The 20,612-nt window shown below is 46.8% G+C and overlaps 1 protein-coding gene across 3 annotated transcripts; it reads left to right on the top strand.

The window, feature by feature from the left end:
• Window positions 1-5,713: 5,713 nt before the first annotated feature.
• CLEC17A (C-type lectin domain containing 17A) lies at window positions 5,714-20,612 on the top strand. 3 transcript variants are annotated; one of them, XM_037041775.1, is made up of 12 exons: window positions 5,714-5,813; window positions 8,694-8,771; window positions 10,597-10,629; window positions 10,712-10,762; window positions 10,846-10,884; window positions 11,149-11,190; window positions 11,770-11,958; window positions 12,042-12,104; window positions 13,821-13,916; window positions 14,020-14,171; window positions 16,751-16,860; window positions 19,247-20,612. In XM_037041775.1, the coding sequence occupies exons 2-12, from the start codon at window positions 8,735-8,737 to the stop codon at window positions 19,377-19,379; spliced, it is 945 nt and encodes a 314-aa protein (XP_036897670.1). In that variant the 5' UTR covers window positions 5,714-5,813; window positions 8,694-8,734; the 3' UTR covers window positions 19,380-20,612. The 3 variants fall into 3 exon arrangements, with proteins under 3 accessions (XP_036897670.1, XP_036897669.1, XP_036897668.1); XM_037041774.1 differs by lacking the exon at window positions 5,714-5,813 and adding an exon at window positions 8,445-8,550 and having other exon boundaries at window positions 11,818-11,958; XM_037041773.1 differs by lacking the exon at window positions 5,714-5,813 and adding an exon at window positions 8,445-8,550.

The following is a 20,612-nucleotide window of genomic DNA, read 5'->3' as shown; positions in this document are numbered from 1 at the left end:
CTCTGATGCTGGCTCCACCCCTCTTACCGGTCCTGGTCTAACGGTTCATTGTCGGACTTCCATATAATTCAATTTTCTGTTCTTTGGCTGTGTCTTTGTTCTCCAAACATTTGTTGTATTCAAACTTGGTTGTGGGAGAAGGCACAGTGTTTCCACCTATGCCTCCATCTTGGCGGAACTGAATACGTTTGTGAAAATAGAACAAATTGTAATTCTAGTATCTCTAGTTGCCATTTTAAAGAATTGATATTACACTTCACACCTATTCCATTACATATATGCAATTTAAGAGTGCATTGTTTAATACTATCAAATACTTCTTGGTCTCAATGTGCAACTGTAACAAGTGTGCTAACTTGTTAGTCTCTCTGGAGCCTTCGTGGGGACACAAGGAGCAGTCATTCATTGGGAGCTTGGCTCTGTTGGGAAATGATACCTTGATCATACAAAGATGGATTTCATTAGACAAAGTGCTGTGGGTTAAATTGTGTTGTTACAGAAAACAACTCAGCCGCTTTCGGGTGTGCAGAGTGGAACTTTATTTTACATGTGCGGACCCAGAGGAGTCTGTCTCCAAATTCTGGGTCCTGAGCAGTGGGGGAGCAGTTATTTTTATAAAGCAAGGGAGGGCCCGTCCTTCGGACCATTACTTCTGCCTACTTTTGTAGGAGGCAGCTTACAGAAGCAGAAGAAGCAGAGCATTATCTCTGGCATGCAGATGATAAGCAGTCCAAAGAAGCCAAAAGAAAAACAAGCGACTGGGCTATTAAAAAAAACAACAACAACAAACGGCTGCGAAAACAAATCACTCTCTAGTCGTTGTGTTGTGTCTTAAAATAGCTGTCAATTTCCCCCAACAGTGTCCCCTCCCCACAAACTATATGTTGAACTCCTAACCCTGGAACCTGTGAATGTGGTGAATGTGGCCTAATTTGAAAATAGACTCTTAGCAGTTGTAATTAAGTTAAAATGAGGTCATACAGGTGGGTCCTACTCAGTGACCGGTGTCCAGACCTGCACACTGGAAGAATACCATATGAGATGAAGGCAGAAATCGGAGTGATGCTTCTATAGTACCAGCAAGCCAAGGGCTGCAAAGAAACCCAGTCAGGAAGCCTCCTCTTCCAGAGCCTTCTGAGCGAGTTCGGCCCTGCCCGCACCTTATTCTGCACTTCCAGCCTCCAGAACTGTGAGGCTACATTTTTGCTGCTTTAAGCCACTTAGAAAAGTAATACTTTCCTAAGTATTACTTAGCTTGTCTTACCTCAGCTTGTTTAGTGCTCAAGTCTTCCCCACACTTCAAAGCAGCATCCTTTTTCGTCATCGGCATAAGGAGACTAGAGAGTCGCAGAATTCAGACACACTAGGACATCAATGCCGGAGAGGCTGGAGAGGATGCCCCTGGGGTCTGAATGGCATTAATACCAAGAGCCATGCAGTGATGTTCAGAGTTATGGTTGTTCTATGCCAGCTCTGTCTCGTATGACTGTGGTGTCCTGGGTTCTTCAGTAAATTTCTTTTGTGTTTGCAATAGGTGAGGTCCTCTAAAGCAAGCAGGAGCCCTCTACTTGGGCCAGGTGGGGATCCCTGCCATTTGAGAGAACAGGTGTCCTGGGTTAGAAGCCTAGTAATGTGGCCTGGGCAAAGGCCTTGAGATCTCTGTGAAATGGAAATATTAGTATTAATGTTGTAAGGATTAAATTATATGACGTACTTATAGAAGTGCTTATCACATAGGGTTAGATAAACATTACTTATTGTTATTACTGCTAATGCTTCTTTAATGAATGGCTGTGCTGGAACTTGAGGACACAGATGTGAACAAGAGGATAAAAGGGGGTGAACGGTATCTCTCCGGACTCACAGCCCCATGTGGGGCTTTAAATACAACCTGTAGTGGGTTCACTGCTGCCTCCCACCCTGACCCAAGGTATTTCCATACCCTAATCCTTGGAACCTGTGAATGTGACCTATTTCGATAAAGTGCTTTTGAAAATGTAATAAAAAATCTTGAGATGATCCTGGATTGACCATGTGAGCCGCCAATCCAATGTGTCCTTACAAGAGAAAGACAGAAGATTTAGCACCAAAAGAGAGGAGACACGGGAAGAGGAGCCAGCCTGGGGGAGGTGCAGATAGAGCTTGGGGTGATGCAGCCACAAGCCGAGGGGCTCCTGGTGCCATCAGGGGGAGCTCGCCTCTGCCGACACCTTCACCCCGCACCTCCGGCCTCCAGAGCTGTGAGAGAAAAAGGTCCTGTTGGGGGTAGCCAGCCAGTGGGTGGTTATTTGGTTCTGCAGCCCCAGGAAACAAATGTGCCCCCTTTAGGTGGATAACTCCCCAATTTGTCTCGAGATGTGCCCTGGCCCCTGCCTGCAGGTGCATCCAGCCGCTGACTGGGATCCTCCAGGTGGACATCTCACACTTCACACTCTGTCTCCGTCCATCTGGGCTGCGGTGACAAAATTGCACAGGCTGGGTGGCTTATAAATACCAGAATTTTTTCCCTCACAGTTCTAGGGGCTGGAAGACCAAGATCAGTGTGCCGACCTTCCAGCTTCTAGATGGCCAACTTCCTGCTGTGTCCTCACATGGGGGAAGGGATGAGAGAGCTCTCTGGGGTCCCTTTTGTAAGGGCACTAATGCCACTCATGAGGGTTTACCCTCAGGACCCAATCACCTCTCAAAGGCCTCACATCCTAATACCAGCACATTGGGGCCCAAGCCAGGAATGACTCTGGGGGGTGTGTGGAATGTGGCCACTAGGTCCTGAGGTGCTAGAACTTTACATACTTCGGCCTGTCCTGTCCATACTCAGAGTGGGGGCCCAGGGGAGATTATGTTAGGGTGAGGGTGGTATTAGGCAGCCTGCGTGACAGTGAGGAGGGAGGGGGCCAGGCCTCAGCTACCTGTGCCCACAACCTTCCTGTTTTTTCTCTACCAACCATCTGTCCCCTACCCATGCCCCCCAGGTGCCCCGGTTCACGGCCCACAGTGTCTCCACCCCTCCTTCTTCCTTCCCTCACCATCCCGGCCTGCCCCAGGCAGAGGCTGCTTTGGCATTCTGTGAGCAGAACAACCTCAGAGGTCCTGAGTGGGACTGGGGGTGGAGGAGGAAATTCTGGGCAGCGTCTGTGCCTCGCCATGGTCTGCTGGATGGGAGATTGGAAGCTCTGGGTAATTCATTTCTGGGGGAGGAGGAAAAACAAGGTCACTGAGGCCTGGCCAGAAAGCCCCTGGGGAAAGACAGGACACTTGCCCATAGGTAGTTCAGGAGTGGTGAAGGTGGCTGGCTGGCTGGTGCTGGAGGCACAAGTGAGTCCAAGAGCCCTAGTTGCCTCGGTGGCCTTAGTCAGGGTCTGGTGGGTAGGATGGTCACTCATTCATTCAACAAACACTCACTAGGTGCCAAACAGTGGAGTTGAGCTTTTAATGGTGGGGAAGACAGGCAGTGGGCAAGACAAAGAAGTGAGATATATGGGATGTTAGATGGCGATGAGATGGCAACAACTGTTAAGGAGAAACGTAAGGGATGGAGTGTATGAGAAGGGCTGGCTTGGGACTTTAATTAGGGCCATTGTAGAAAGTCACAGTAAAGGGGGACATTGGATCCGTGACTTCCTGTTTCTCGAACACAGCAGGAGCGTGTGTCCTCAGGGCCTTTGCACAGCCTGGAATGCTCTTCCTCCAGATATCCTAGGCCCTCCCCCCACCGCCTTTCATCTGTTTCAATGGTTAGGCCTTCCCTGATCACCTTCTTGTTCTTTTAAAAGTGAGATTGAACTGACATTTACAGTATATTAGCTTCAGGTAACAATGTAATGACTCGATATTTGGGTATCTTGCAAAATGATTACCTCAGTAAGTCTAGGTCACATCAGTCACCACACACAGCTGCGATTTTTTTTTTCTTGTGATGGGAACTTTTAAGATCTACTCTCTGAACATGGTATTCATTACTTCCTGGTGTGAAGGGGGTATCCATTCTGGAATGCAAGTAGTGGTGTGTTTAAAGACATACGTGAAAATCCTTGTTTTTATGAGTGTTCCTTGTGCGTATAGTTCTGAACAGTGAGTGGATTTTGGAAATAACAGTGAGTTATTTTGGTGAGTGGATGTGTCCACAGTTCTGTGATGTGTGTAGAGAAGTCTGGCAGCACACGTAAGAAAGATGTTTCTAAGAATATTACCTGAAAAAATGACAAAAATTACTTTCCTAGCAACTTTCAAATATACCCGCTCACTTTCTTAAACATAAGCATTTAATGTCCCAACTTTCCCTTTCTCAGCTCTATTTTTTCTGTACTCCACTTTCACTTTCATTCAATTAAAAATATTTTTAGTTTTTGACTTCCTCTTTGACTCGTGGATGTGACTTGATGTCTGAATATTTGCAGGTTTTCTAGATAATCTTTCTGTAATTTCTAGTTTAATTTGGTTCTGGCTGAGAACATGTTTTGTGTGATTTTTGTTCTACGATCTTGCTTTTTATTGCGAGTGATTTCTTTGGGGGTGGGGTGGGGTTCACCAATGGATCCCTAGTACCAAGCACAGGACCTAACACATAATAGGTAGTCAATACATATCTGTTGAATGGATGAATGGACCTCTGGAACCCCCATCCCTCTTGGATGTATCATGAGGTGGTTGCTCAGAGATGTTGTTTTTCTCCCCTGAGGTCAGATAGCAAGAATGGGGTAGAGTTGGGGGCGGCCTGGGCCCGTGGTCTTATGTTATACCCAGTGGATGGGGCTGGATTTCACCGCCAGTTCCTCTGGTCCTGCTGTGAGCCAGGCCCCAAGGGACGGCCTTGGCCATGTGCCCATCATTCCCACACAGGGAGACCATCCGATCTTCGCCACACTTACCTTGCTCCAGGGCTGCCCACCTCAGATGACACCCTTGATAGGCAGAGATGTTATTGGTCTTCTCGGCTGGAGTAGCCCACTGCTGCCTCTGTCTTCTCGCTCTTCCCTGACCCCATGTGTGTTCCACTTGTGTTTGCTGGGTAGACAGCTCTACCTTCTCAGACTTCTGCGTTGGTAGAATGGGACCATCCCCATCACTCAGTGTGACAGGAGACAGCCTGGCCCCCAGGTTGCTTTCTGTGGAGAGGGAGGCTGGTCTGCTGCCTACTTCCCCCCTCAGCCAGGGCTGGGGCCACCCACCTCCCTCTGTGCTGGGGACAGTTTCCCACCTGGGGAGACTGCTGTTGCCCAATATTGAGACTGTGAGGTGAGACATGAATTCTGTTCTGTGGAGGCCACTCTTACTCTGAATCTCTGTTACAGAAACCCAGCTTGTTACTCTGATTTGTGGGCTGGATGGGATTTCTCTGTTTTTAAAGGGAACTGAAGTTGTATTTCCTTTTATTGGTAGTGGAAAGCCCCTAAAAGGGGAACTGGTGTCTTGTCCTTTGGGGTATGTAATACTTTCCTATAGTTACTATACCAAATCATCACAGATTTAGTGGCTTAAAACAACAAAAATAATTCTTTTATAGCTCTGGGGGTCAGAAGTTCAAACCGTTTCACGTGGTTTGAACCAAGGTATCCACAGGGCCACCTGCCCCTAGAGGAACGAGTGGGAGAGTCTGCTTTCTTGCCTTTTCTGGAACTGCCTTCCTTAGTCTCATGGCCTTTTTCTGTGTCTGTCAGGCCACCAGTATAGCATCTAGCTTCAGAGAAAGGAGAGAGACTTTTAGGGCAAAGAGACACCCAGAGAGCAGGTCATGTGAGGACAGAGGCAGAGGTCAGAGCGACGTGGTCACAAGCCAAGGGCTGCCAGGAGCCCCCAGAAGCCGGAAGAGGCAGGTAGGTCCCCCCTTAGAGCCTCCAGAGGGAGCACCGCCCTGCTGACACCCTGACTTCAGACTTCTTATTCCCTCAAAGAAAAATGATATATCAATGAAATATTTAAAAAATAAAAAAGAATACAAAATCCATGATGAACAAATATCAAAAGTTTAAATTGAGACAGACCATTGTTTGCTTTTCTTCCAACTCTACTGGGGTCAAACTGGCCATTGAAAATGCATGTGTTCATTGCGTGTAACTTGATGACCCAGTGCACATGCCCATTATACATGTTCCCCACAGCCAAGCCAGCCAGCATGTTCATCACCTCACACAACTGTCATTTTCCTTTTTTTTTTGTATCAAGCACACTCAAGATCTACCCTCTTAGCAAATTTTAGGTACACAGTGCAATATTGCCAACTAGTCACATTGCTCTCACCAGCTCCCCGGCACTTACTCATCTTGCGTGACTGAAGCTTTGTAACCCCTGATCAACATCTCCCCACTTTCTCTCCCTCCAGCCCTTGGGAACCACTCTCTGCTCCTACGTTCTGCTTTCATGAGTTGACTACATGGAGGGCAAAGGAGCAGCAGGTAGAACAGGGTGGAAGTTATGACCATAATTCTGGTGAGAGATGATGTTGGCTCAGACCAGGGGGTGAGAAGCACTCAGATGCTGGATGTGTTGTGAAGGGAGAGCCAACCAGACTTACTAACATTTGGCCAGACGATAGGAAGACTCAGGGCTGGATGCAACTCTAATGTCCTGGGGGCTGGAATCTTTGTCACGTGGGTTGAGTTGAGACTATTGAGTGGATTGCCCCCCTCCCCCTTACCTGTGGCTCGGGCCTTCTCGCCACGTAGTGCTGGTAGCACGTGTCCTGATAGACCCACGTGGAAGCTGCAGGGCCAATGTCACTTCCACCACATTCTATTTGTTACACAAGAGTCACTAAGGCCAGTTCAGATTCAGTAGGAGGAGAAATTAGACTGTATTCCTTAACGGAGTGGCAAGGTCACATTGCATAAGACCCTGTAGGACATAAGATATGCTTGGGAACATCTTTTGAAAATTCCCTTTGCCATAGCCATGGAATGAGAGAGAAGGGAGGAACCATGAATATTTCTAAGGCTTTTGGGCCAAAATGCTGATGGTGCTCCTTTTGAGAAATACAGGCAGGCTGCCCTCTTGGGCAGGGTTCTCCAGACGCCTTCAGGCTGGTTACTCCACCACCTTCACCTGGCTCGCAGGAAACTCCCACGTCCTTGCTGCCTCAAAACCCACAGCCACTCCTACTGCGGCTCTTTTTTTATGTCCATCCTTTCGCCTCATGCTGTTTTGGGTGCGAGTCAAAACCTCCCCTTTTGGTTTTCCCGTGGGGGAAGGCCGTCCTCTCCCTCTCTCTTTAACTTTCAGTTTGTAAGCACCCACTTGTCAACGTTCAGCTAAGTGTGAAAAAGTTTCCTTTGCAAGTTCTGTCTATGTGACTGCAGTAGCCAGCCTTCCAGATGGCCCTGGCAATCCCTCCATCTCGGCATTCACGCCCTTGTGTTGTCTCCTCCCTCAACAACTCACAGATGGTCCATGTGACAAACAGAGTAGAGTGGAGATCATAGTTTGGGATTGTAGGCTAGGCCATAAAAGACACTGTGGTTTCCACATTGGCTTCTACTATGTGGTGAACACTCAGTCAGTTCTTCATGGAGGCTCCTATGGGGAGGAACTGTGGGCTTCTGCCAAGGACCATGTGAAGGCACCATCTTGGAAAAGGCTCTTCCAGCCCCATTTGAGCCTTCAGATGACTGCAGCTCTGGCCAGCATTTTGACTGCAAACCTATGAGAGATCCCAGGCCAGAAACCCCTGGCTAAGCTGCTCTTGCATTCCTGAACCACAGAAAATATAAGTGCTATTGTTGTTTAAGTCACTACGTTTTGGGTCAGTTTTTTTATGCAGCTATAGCTAACTGATCCAGTGTCCTAGAACTTTACTTTGAAATGTGGGAGTACTTAGTACTCTTTTACTCCTTGTTACAAATGTGACCACCTCCAGGAGGCCTCTGATCAACTCTCTACATTAGCTCCCATCCTATCCCTTTACCCTGTTTTATTTTAAAAGATAGTTGTTCATTATTGGAAAGACAATAAAATTATAGTGTTTATTTCTATACTTCTTTACTGGTTTATGGTCTCTCCTGTCTTGGTGGAAAGTTCCATGAAGGAAGGAGCTTATTCATCTTTTCCACCCAGGGCTTGGTGCTCTGCAGAAACTCAAATGCAAAGGCTGTTGTTACTGTTACTTCTATGAATGAACTGATACCTCCCTTTTCCCAAGCCCAAGTTCATCCCAGTTCAACTTCTTCTCATCCCCCAACACAACTATGATCACATAGTTCTCCATCTCAACCACATCCTGAATTATGACTCTACTCTCATGTCCATCACTGTTGCTGACCCATCTTCGACCCCACCCTCACCCCGATCCAAACCTTCATGCCAACCACAGCCTTGAGGTGGTTGCAGTGTGTGTGTATGTGTGTGTGTGTGTGTGTGTGGTCTGGGGGAGGTTCCCATCAAGATGAATTTGCATGTACTTGTCTTTAAAGAAAAGGGAACTGAGAGGAGCCCCAGAAACCTGAGTAGGAAGGACAAGGGGCAGAAGCTGTCAAGTTCTGGCTGCACCTTCTTAGTTTCTTGCATTAGATGCAGCCATGCCTACCCTGTACACTAACTCTGGGTGCCTCGACCTGCCAGGTATGGCCCTGGCCAGACTTGGGTTGGGAGCCAGGGGGGGGTCAGGACCAAGGTTATAGCATCTCCACCCTGGGGTTGAAAACTGGGGCCTGAGGGACTGAGGAGGGAATGTGCTGGGTGCTTACTTGCCTTTCCTCTGGAAGGGACCAGAGAGGAGGAGGAGGATGCTGATGATTATGAGAACATGGCGCCTCCCTACAAGGACCTTCCTCCCAAGCCAGGTAAGAGGAATTCTCAGAGGCTGGATGAAGAGATATGTGGTTTGTGGGCCAGAAGGGGAGCTAGGTCTCCAGGGGGCATTAGCTGGGCTTTGTACACATGTGGTCAGTTTGCTGTGTGCTCATCCCATGCCAGGCACTCTGATGGCAGGAGGAGCCATGCCTCCGCCCTACCCTTGATGATATCTCAGGCTGATGGGGAAGTCAGTGCTGGGAACAACCCCAGTTGAACAGATTTAAAGGGGGGTAAACCAAGAGAGTGGAGAAATCATGAAGGAAATAGAGGGCTCTTCCTGCAATGGTGGGAGGATTGGGGGTTTAGAAGAAGATGGGACATCAGAGTACAACTTGAGGGATGAGGAGGAGTTTGTTAGGAAGAGAAGCCCAGAGGGAATTGGTGGATGCAAAGACCCAAAGACAGGAAGTCTGGTGTTGGAGAAACAAGAGTGGACTGTTGGCTCCCCAGCCTCCCGACATTCACAGCCACGGCCCAGATTTGCCTTTAGACTTGATGGCCCACACCTGGGCTGCCTTGGCGACTGTTGACAGGGGCCATTCCATGTGGGATGGGGCTCCACATCCTCCACTTCCGAGTCTAGACTGGGGCCAGACTAGGAGGTCTCAGGGCTCCGTGGGGCTTGAATGATGTGGGAGGGGAATGGGACTCTGCTGTTTGACTTCCTGTCTCCACCTCCAGTGTGGTCCCAACATGATTCTCAAACCCAGCTCCAGACTAATCTCATCCTCTTCTTCAGGGCTGCCCGTTCCCCAAACTTAGCTCCTTCCCCAGATCCAAGTGCAGCTGTAATATCTCTCCATTCCCATCTCCATTTCAAAATCCAGTGCCATCATCATGCCCCAGCACAACTACAACCAAACTCAACTTCCTCCCTTTTTTCAAACCCGAGTTCATCCCAGCTCAAATTTCTCCCCATCCCCCAATGCAACTACGACCCCATTCTTCATCTCAACCACATCCTGAATTACAGGCCTACTCCCTTCAGATTACTGCAATTAGAAAACAAACAAACAAACAACTTTTAACTGGAGGGGTAGGCTAGCCAGATGGCTTAATTGAAGTTCTCTCTTTTTTTAAAAAATATTTTTTTTATTTATCTTTAGAGGGGAAGGGAAGGAGAGAGGAGAGAAACATCAATGTATGGTTGCCTTTCGTGCGTCCCCTGCTGGGAGTTGGCCTGCAGGGAACTGGCCTGCAACCCAGGCATGTGCCCTGACTGGGAATCGAACTGAGATCGTCTGGTTCGCAGGTCCTCACTCAATCCACTGAGCTACACCAGCCAGGGCCTTGAAGTTCTCTTGTCAAGACCAAAACAATCTGTTTTTCCAATGTTTGGTATTTTGTGTGCATGGAGGATTTCCCCCTTGGTTTCAATGGCATAATAAAAAACAAAACAAAACACTGGGCTTTGGATAAAAAAAAACAACAGCCCTACTCCCTTGTCCATCACTTTCCCTGACTCACATTCAGCCTCACTTTCATCTCAATTCAAACCCTCATGCCAACCCCAACCTTGACTTTATCCCCATCCCTAAACGTACCTATGTCTTTAACTTAGGGTGACAAACTGCTCCAGTTTGTCCAGGAACAAAATATTTTCTGGGATGTGGGACTTTCAGCTTTAAAACTGGGGAAGTCCTGGATAGTCCAGGATGGTTGGTTATTGTATGTCACTTCTGTCTCTGTCTCTAACCCCCATTTTATTCTCATGCCCAACCTCATCCATTATAATCTCAACCTTGTTTCCATCACTGCCTTCAATCTCATTTTCGTACAGACCAACTCTAACTCTGAGCTTCTCTTCTTCAGGTTCATTGGCTCCACCAAGGCCTCCAAGGGCAGGTGAGCTGGGGCTTGGGCCACAGGAGATCAGGTGCTGGCTTTGTCCCGTTCTGGGCCTGAGCAACCTTTCCTTCCTCCTTAGGAAGAAATCCGGAACCCCCTCTACTTCCCAACAAGCACCTGGAGATCTCAGGTGAGAATGTAGGGCTGAGACTTGCGTGTTCACCTAGCTGACATCTTGCTCTACATGACCGTTATCTTTCTGATCCCCTCCAGGCCTGGATTTGACCCCTGTCACCTACAGATCTCAACTGGGTGAGCCATGAGAAAGCCCTTCAAGAAGCCTGAGAGGGGACACCTGGATATCCTTTCCCCAGTCCCCCAATTCTGACTAAAAAGAAAATCAGGGAGGATGGGGGGGTGGGATGGGATGGGAGTAATAGACAGAAAACTGTACTTGAAAAATAATTAAATTAAAAAATTGGAAAAAAAAAGGAAAATCAGAGGGGATGAAATCTTGATCTTGGAAGACAGTCTTTCAGCACCTTCTGGATAAAACTCTCTCCCTCTTTCTCCCAGGCACCACTCTGGAGCATCCTCCATTCCAGCCATCCCAAGCCAGTAAGTAAGTCCTCCGTATGTTCTCCTATCTTTCCTCTTAGTAGCCAGTGTATTTGATTCAGGCCTAGAGTTCTAGAGTGAGACCAAAGGGAAGAGAAATGTTTCCACTCAGAAGCTACTTCTCCCTGAGTCTAGACTAGATCCCCAGGGGACCAGGGTGTCTGACATATACTCTTCGGGCCCCACCTCCTGCTTGCATATAAAGTACAAGAAACATTCTCTGCCTCAGATGCAAGGGTCCACAGGCTTCCTTGAATGGGGAGTAGCTTGGGCAGGAGCTTCTGGAGGGCAGAAGACAATGCGTTATAGAGGGTAAGGGCAGAGCTGGGTCCAAGTCACTCATGACCTCTCAGTTTACTTATGTACATCTATGCCATAAGGATGAGGGCCCAATAACATAAGGCTGCAACAGAATGCTTGGCACACAGGAAGTGCTCCATAAATGCTCTGGGCTTCTTCAGGGTTTTCTCTGCCCAATACCCTCTTGCTGACCTCATCAGGTGTCATAGCCAAGACCATAGACCTCTGTCCCCTTCCTTTTGGAGAAGGGCTCAAGGTTTCTTTCTGTACTCTCTCAAGCATCAGTATTGGACTCTCTGTCTCCAACCCCCATGCTCCCCACCCCAGCAACTCCAGTTCCCTGGCTCAGTCAGAAGTCTGGGGATTTTGGGTGCTACCAAGAGGAGCGACGGATGGTTTTCCTGTGTGTACTGGTGGTGGTGTCACTGCTCCTGGCCTGCACTGGTCTGGCCGTAACCCTGATTAAGTGTGAGTAGGGTGAGGGTGGGCTTGTGGGGAGACTGGGGATGGGGTACAGGAGGATTGGGTTCAAGCTGGACTCCTTCTCATAGACCAGGAGGTGGTGGAAGAACTGAACATGTTAAGCTTTCAGCAGAAGTCGTGGCAGGCAAATGGTGAGTGTTTCCAGTCACCCCTTTGTGCCGTGTGTGCTGAGCATCACTGTGGTCCTCAGACTCAGCTCCAGGATCATCTTTGCCAGGCACTTCACCAGGCACTGGGGTCAAGGTTGGGTGGGCAGGATGGTGAGCTCATTAGACATAGGCCTGGAGTGCCTATGGACACTGTGGAGTGTGTGTGTGTGTGTGTGTGTGTGTGTGTGTATCTACCCACACTCACTTGTGCTGTCCAACATGGCAGTCATGAGTCACTGTGGCTGCTGAGCACTTGAAATGTGCTCATTCTGAACTGAGATGTACTGCAAGTCTGAAGCACACACTGATTTCAAAGCCTTGCTACAAAACAAGGCTGTAAAATGTTTTAGTAATATTTATAATAATAATCTTTAATATTGATTGCCCACTGAAATTATAATATTTTGGATATATTGGGATAAGTAGAAATAGCATTAAAAGTAATTTTACCTGTTTCTTTTGACATTAAAAAATGTGACTATTAGAAAATTTCAAATTACCCCTGTGGTTCACACTTTGTTTCTGTTGGATGACACAGGCACTGAAGAGCTGTTTACCAAATCATCACCTCCAAAGTATAAAGTTACAAATTTTGATGACTAGGCTACAGGAAGGCAATTCTAGGAAAAAGTCTAACAAGGGATCGTGACCTTATCTTTGGGAGGGTCATACAGGGCTTCCCTTGGGAATGGTATTGCAGCTGAGTGAAGGAAGAGAAGGAATGAAATAGGTGGAGGGCTGAGGGTCTCAGAATGTGCAAAGGCTCTGTGGTGGGAGGCAACATTGTTTAAGAACAAGGAAGGAGTATGGTGTGGTTGGACAGGTGAGAGGTGATGATGACTTGCATGAGGATTGTGGCTATGGGGATGGAGAGAAGTGTGGGAAGTGAAAGGTTTAGGAGTTCGTGCTGACCAGACCTGGAGATGGGTTGACTGGGAATGATGTCGAGTGAGAGGGAAGGGTGTCAAGGGTGTCAAGGCTGTTGTATGTCCCTATCTCTACCTCTTTATCTACTTATATCTATATATCTTATACTTCTGGCTCGTCTAACTGAAGGGCCACCTATTGATGATCCCAGGGAGTGATGGAAGAGGGCAAGTTTGTGTGGGAGTGATGGAAATACACACATTAGTTGTAGAACGTTTTCTGGGCTGGCATGATCTTCACCATGACTGCTGAAGTATGAAAACTGCTGCATTCCCCCCTTCCTCCCTCCACACCAGTGATTAGTGGCTTCTCACTGCCTGAAATCCAATACAAAACCCTGCACTTGGCATTCAAAGAACAGGACATTGGCTCTCATCCTACTTTGCACTCAAGCTCCTATGAGGTTCCCTCAACTTCTACTGCACCAGCCTTCCATAACGTAGTTGCCTCTGTTCTTTTGCTTCCAAGGTGCCTACTGTGTCACACCTCCTCATAGTAACTGAATCACTGTCTTCCTTCAAAAACCCACCACTTCCAGGAAGCCCACCCTCCCATTCTTCCCCAAGCCCAAGATCAATCCTTTCTCTGAGCCACTCTAGGGCTCCCCCTGGGCAGCAAGCATGTAGTTTTTGAATTGTAGTACCACCCGCAAGAGTGTGGGTGCAGTGGGGAGCACAGCTTTTGCTTCTCTCTGCTGTGTCTGCTGTCATTCCTGGGTGAGTGGGTAGATGCGTTTTGGGTCTCCAACCTTCCTGCCCTGCCTGCTGACAGTGACTGGCATGATGGGGCTTGCTGGCCTGAAGAAGGACATTGACCAAGTAAGAGCTGACACCAACCAGTCCCTGGTAGAACTTCACGGCTTATTAGGTGAGTGGGCCTTGGGGAACTATCCCACGATGGGGGGCATGGCAAAGCTGGCATACTGCACATCTGTGGGAGCGATTCTCATCGCAGTCTGTCCTGTTCCCAGACTGTTTAAGGGTCACCTGCCCTGAGGGCTGGCTTCCTTTTGAGGGCAAATGCTACTACTTCTCCCCAAACACCAAGTCGTGGGATGAAGCCCGGAAGTTCTGCCAAGAGAATTACTCTCACTTGGTCATCATCAACAGCTATTCTGAGCAGGTGAGTTGTCCCCTCCAAGCCCATGAGAACTGGCAGGGCCAGCCTGCTTCTCTCTCAGGTTTACACATCCTTTCTTGGCCTGGATGGAGTGAAACTGGAATTGCTTGTGAGTGACTGAAACTTTCATAGTAAGCTCTTACTGACATAATATCATGCAGAGGTTAGGAGGATATGCTTGGCTTGAGTTCAAATCTTGGTTGTGTTTAGTGATTTTCCTCAAGTCTCAGTTTGCTAGCTCCTAGGTAACACTTTCTGTTCTCCAGACTGTATTCCAAACATCTCACCTATTACCTGTGTTAACATCATTCTCACAAAAACCTTGTAAATTCTTGTGTGAGTGAGGAAAGGATATGTTATGCTGAAGTAACAAACAGTCCACACAGCCCAATGGTCAAAGTGTCCGGGGCAAATCATACACGGACTCTTACAGCTTCCACTTGTGTGCACTTACATGGGCATGCCTATGCTTTAAGGTGGTAGGGAAACAGTTTTACCTGTGTGTATGCAGAAGGAGAATTGAAATATTTGTAAATCACTTTATGACTTAGGTAGTAGGACCATTTGTGCACCACACACGTCATTTGTACATCACGGATGAGGAGACAAAGGCAGAGTGCACTTTTGCAAATAAACCTCCACTTCTTAAAAAAAAAAAAGTAGTATCAGAGCCAGGATTTGAGCCCAGGTGTTTCCATGGTGTGTCTTTTCCTGGTCTTTTACTTTTAACTCCTTTCTGTCATTAGTTTTAAAGTGGATTTCTTATAGACACCATATAGTCAGGTCTTATTTTTAAAAAATTCAATCTGACAATCCTCAGCTTTTAATTGGTGTTTTTCAGACCATGTTCATTTTAATGCAATTATTGATTTGGTTGGATTTTGTTAAGGTAATTAATTAATTACTTTTTATTAGATCTTTATTTTTAAAATATCAAATACATTTATTACTTTGTTATTAAGATAATTTATTATCTTAGTTTTTTCTTGTAGGTCCTCTCTGTGTTTCCATTCTTCCATTTCATAGCATCATTTGTATGAGTAGCTAACATAGAAAGGTTTGGGGGATTAAATTAGATAATGTGAATGGGGCAGGTATAAGTAATACTCCCTAGATTCAGGTGCATAAGAAAAATATTCATTGGTTTGATTTAAATAATTCGTTTAGTTCTTTTGAGATCCCATTACACCTGGGTTGTAGACAGTTAATCTTAGTCTGTTGGGACCCCCCGCTGTCTTCTGAGTTGACAGCTTCTGTGGAGTCAAGGTGGAGGGGCCACCAGTCTGGTCCTCGACATCTGCCTACCAAGCTGGTGTTCACTGACAAAGTGACCCTGGAGAAGTTATTGATCCATATATAAAATGGCGATAATAATGATACTTGCTTCTGTGGTCACAGTGAGGATCAGATGAGATAATCTGTGCACAGTGGATAGCTCACTTATTAATTTATTACCTCAACCAACATTTCCTCAGCGCTCATTATGTGCTATGTGCTAGGCACTACTCCAATCTGATAGGCCAAGCAGCCTTTTCGTCTTTGTGGTTTCCTGACAGCTCTCTGGGGCTTAACCTAGGAACAAAGGTCCAGGCCCCCTCAACTTTTTAAGTCTCAACCCCCTTCTTGGGTTTTGGCCATCACTTGGGGCTCACTGGGGATGAATGCAGGGCCCCGTTCTCTGGCACCCACCATGTCTGTAGCTTCGTAATGTTTTTCCCTTTGTATTTTCTCCTCTCCAACTTTTGGAGAATCTTAGTATTGATTGAGTATTGGGTGGGTGAGGTATGATTTGCATACAGTAAAATGTCCAGACCCTAAATGTACATTCAGTTTTGACATGTGCATACAGCCATGTAACTGGCAACCCAAGCCGGGCTTAGAACACCTACCTCCACCCTCCCACTCCAGGCAACTGCTCAGTTGGTTTGTCTCTTCATAGGTCAGTTTGCCACAATGGGAGTTGTTTTTAATCATGATATTTTCTTCCTAATCTTTTGTCTTTGGCCCAAGTCCTTTCTTTTCTCCCTAAATCCTGGGCTTTTCAATTACCAAACAGCAGGAAGGTCCACTCCTGTCCTTTCTTTCCCCTTCACACTCTTTTTCTGAAGCAGTGGATTCCTTTTCCGCCTGAATGCAGGTCAGGATTACAGGGCAGGGTGGAAGTACCCTGGAAACCAAGGTATCAGTTATTATTAAAATGTCCCTTAAATGTTATCATGTTAAATGTGAAGGTGTCACAGTATTTACCGTGCGTCAGACACTGTTTTGAGCACTTTATGCTAATAACTCATTTAACTCTCACACCCTATGAGGAGGTAGCTACTATCATCCCATTTTACAGATGAGGAAACTGAGGTGCAGAGCACTTCACAGGTCTTGTGAGAAAGTAACATAATTATTCTCACTGCACATGCTCAAGGAGGAGGAAGGTGTTGATCCTGCTCTGGATGCCACAGGGACTGGGAGGGACTTTGGGGGTGGCATTCAAAAGCTTTAAATGTGTGTGGGACAGAACAGGGGGGGACCCTGATCCTGAGGGCTGTGTAGACGAATTGATGGATGAATAGAGTTTATACTTGCAGAACTTTGTGGCCAAGGCTCACCACTCTCTACGGGTGTACTGGCTGGGGCTGAGTGACAAGGAGCACGAAGGGAAATGGAAGTGGCTGGATGGGTCGCCTGTCACTCTAAGGCAAGTATCTAGAGTTCTTGAGTTCCCTGCTCATTGTGGGTCCTTGTGTGGTCCAAGCCAGCAGGTTCTCTAGAATTCCAGGCTGGACTGGACAGGGAGGCCCAGGGCATTCTTTTTCTGGTAGGGCTTCTGGTCCTTGTACCTTTTTGATTTTCCTCCATTGCAATAATCCCCACCTTTTAGCCAACTGCTCAAATATATCAAGTCCCCAGGCTAACGGTTGGTAAAAAAAGAAAAAAGAAAGAAAGAAGAGAAAGGTGGAGTGGGTATAGGACAAGAGGAAGAGGAAGATTTTGATTTGCAAAAAAGATGAATAGGATCTCATTTTTTTTGTATTCTATAGACATTCACCCATTTACATATTTGCTCTTAATAATCCTGTAAGGAAAGTAGTATTTTCATCTTCATTGTAAAAGTGAGGAGACCGAGACACAGAAAGGTTAAGCAACCTGCCCAAGGTTACACAGCTAGCAGGTGGCAGTGTCAACCAACCTGGCTCCAAAGTATATTCTCTCAGTCATTAGACTTCATTTTCTAAAGGAGTGTATGTATTTGTATTTTTAAACTTTTTAAAAGAAGATTTTATTTATTTGTTTTTAGAGAGGGGGAGGGAGAAAGGGAGAGAAACATCACTGTGTGGTTGCCTCTTGCACCCCCCCTATTGGGGACCTGCCCTACAGCCCAGGCTTGTGCCCTAGACTGGGAATGGAATCTGTTCACAGGCCAGCACTCAATCCACTGAGCCACAGCAGCCAGGGCTGTATTTGTATTTTAAATAAATATAAACAAATTGCCCCCCATACTGATTATACCAATTTAACCTCTCAGCAGTCTGACTATAGTTTTTTGGCCTGCATGTTCATTAAACTTTTGGAATTTTGTTGGTTTAATTATAAGTGAAAAATAAAATTCCAGCCCTGGCTGGCGTGGCTCAGTGGATTGAGTGTGGGCCTGTGAACCACACGATCACAGTTCGATTCCCAGTCAGGGCACATGCCCTGGGTTGCAGGCCAGTTCCCAGCAGGGGATGCACAAGAGGCAACCATACATTGATATTTCTCTCCCTCTCTCCTTCCCTTCCCCTCTAAAGATAAATTTTAAAAAATCTTAAAAAATACAATCCCAGTGTAGTATTGATTTGCATTTCTCTTATAGTGACAAAACACATATATTCAATAGCCATATGTATCACATTTTGTTGACTTATTCATTCATATTTTTTGTTTTTTATTTTGGAATTTTGGTCTTTTTCTTATGGATTTCTAGGAGTTCTTTATTATTATTATTAGAGATATTATTAGTGTTTTGTCTGGGGATCTCATTTGTTATAAAGGTCCTTGGAAGGAGGCACAGCTCTGTAATAAAGGTGGCCGGCATGGTGTGGCGCCGTGGGTGGCCAGCTCAGATCTCTTCATGGGGCCGGTGCTGCCGCCTGACAGCAAAGGGCATTGGCTGCGAAAGGGTCGCAGATATGCCGTCTCCAGATAGCTGTCCTCAGCCAAGTGGAAGTCTGCTCATCTAGAAGGTCACCCTATTCCCACTGGGGTGAGGCCACAACCAATGACTGGCTGGTGAAGGCTGGACACCTTGTCTCAAGTTGGGACAACTCTGCAATGCTGTTCACATTCCAGAGGTCCCTGTGGGATCAGGCTGAGGCTAGATTCAGCTGAACACACACCCTTGCTCATCTCCACCTCTTGCCCCATCCTGCTTCTCTCACTCCCTCTTTCCTGTGTCTTTTAATAAATACCATGCACCTGAGTTACCAAACAAGGATCTGTCCTTACCTAAGACATTTCCATACTTGGAAGGTTGAGAGAATTAGGGATATAAAGGAAGAGGAGGCAGACATTGACCAGATGCTGGAAATTGATTCAGGAGGGAGGAGGTGGGGCTGAGTTAGGACAGACAAGTTGTGGTGAAGGGGATAATGCTGCACCTTCAGATAATTCTGAGAGGCTGAGAGAAGTGATTGGGTAGAAGAGGGAGTCTTGCACCATGAAGACCTTTCCCCCCAATTAAAAAAATCAATAGACTTAATTAATTGTTTTAATTTATGGAAAAATTGGGCTGAAGGTACAGAGATTTGCTGTATATATGCTCTGCTCCAACACACAATTTCCTCTGTTACCAACACCTTGCATTTGTGTTGTGCCTTTATTACAACTAACGAGCCAGTATGGACACATTATTATTAACTGAAGTCTGTACTTTACATTAGGGTTCACTCCAAGCCTTGTGCATTCTGTGGGTTTTACAAACACATAATGTCAACGTCATGTGTCCGCTGTTACAGTATTGTGTAGAATAGTAGTTTCATCACCCCGAAAATTACCCTGTGCTCCACCTATTCACCCACCTCACACCCACTTTTCCTTCTCTTCAGCTTCTGGGAACCAGCAGAACCTAACAATTCTCATGACGAGGACTGTGGCAGCATGAACAAAGGTGGCACTTGGAATGATCTCTCTTGCGACAAAGCTACGTATTGGATTTGTGAGCGGAAATGTTCCTGTTGAACTCCAGGGATGAGACTGGGTGACAGGGTGGGGTCTATGACTGACTGGCCCTTGGCTCTTGGAGACAAGAACCTCCTGCCCTTCCACGGAAGGCCCTGCTTCCCCATGAATCAATTTGGAGGCCCCTGAGAAGGGACCAGCAGTCTGGATGTAGCAAGTTCCCTGGGGTGTAAGTTAGACCGTTTCTAGAGTGAAGACTTGGGGCCTTGTTCAGTTGGACGGTGTTTTAGTGCTTTCAGGCTGCTGTAACAGAACTCCACATGCTGGTTGGCTCATAAACAACTTCTTTCTTGAAGTTCTGGAAGCTGGGAAGCCCCAGATCAAGGTGCAGGGAGATTCAGTGTTTGGTGAAGGCCTGTCTCCTGGTTCATGGATGCTTCTTTCTGCTATGTCCTCACATGTTAGAAGGGACCAGGGAGCTCTCTGGGGTCCCTTTTTAAGGGCATTAATCCCATTCAGGGGAGCGCTAACTTCACGACCTAATCACTTCCTAACGGCCCCACCTCTGAATACCATCACATTGGGGCAGGGTGTCAACATACGGATTTTGGGAGAGGGACACACACATTCAGTCCACAGTCGATGGTGAGCTGGAGGGACATGTCTTAGTGATGGTCTCCCAGTTCTGGGGTCTGGAGGAAGCTCACCAAGTCCTTGATCATGACACTTAGGAAGTGATGTTTGCCCTGGGGGCCTGGGGTCTGATTGATTGAGACTGTCCTCAAAATAACTTGGGCCCTCTGAACCATGTGCACTGGGAGAGGGCTCCCTTACTGCCTATCTGATGTGCACCAGCTGCTGGGAAGCAGATGGGGCAAGATTATTGTTGAAAAACAACTTTCTCAACATCCCAGGTGAGGGTTGATCAAACTAGGTGGTGGAATTAGTCCTCTGCTACGTTGGGCCCATGGAAGGCCTGTAAAGGCAGACCAACTGAAAGACAAGACCCCCACCCAGTGTGGCTGAGCCAGGCTGTGACTTAGTCAGATCCTCAGGACAACAATGGAGATATCTACCTGCCTGTGCCTTTGAACTATTTGTGGTTTGTGAAGATCTTCGATGAAGTATTTCACTTAACTGCCAAGTGGGCCTTCTGGGGCTATTAGCTCTTGCAATGTTAGAGCTTCTCAAAATGCCATTTCACTGTGTGGTCCTTGCCCATTGCGTTAGTTTGCTGGGGCTGCCATAATAAAGTACCAAAGGCTGATTCAAACAATAAAAACATATAAAATA

Source organism: Sturnira hondurensis, unplaced genomic scaffold (assembly GCF_014824575.4).
Source record: "Sturnira hondurensis isolate 20B ecotype Veracruz unplaced genomic scaffold, ASM1482457v3 Scaffold0003213, whole genome shotgun sequence".
Lineage (NCBI taxonomy): Eukaryota > Metazoa > Chordata > Mammalia > Chiroptera > Phyllostomidae > Sturnira > Sturnira hondurensis.
Note: the sequence above shows the minus strand (reverse complement) of the source record. Positions and strands in the feature narration are given on the sequence as shown.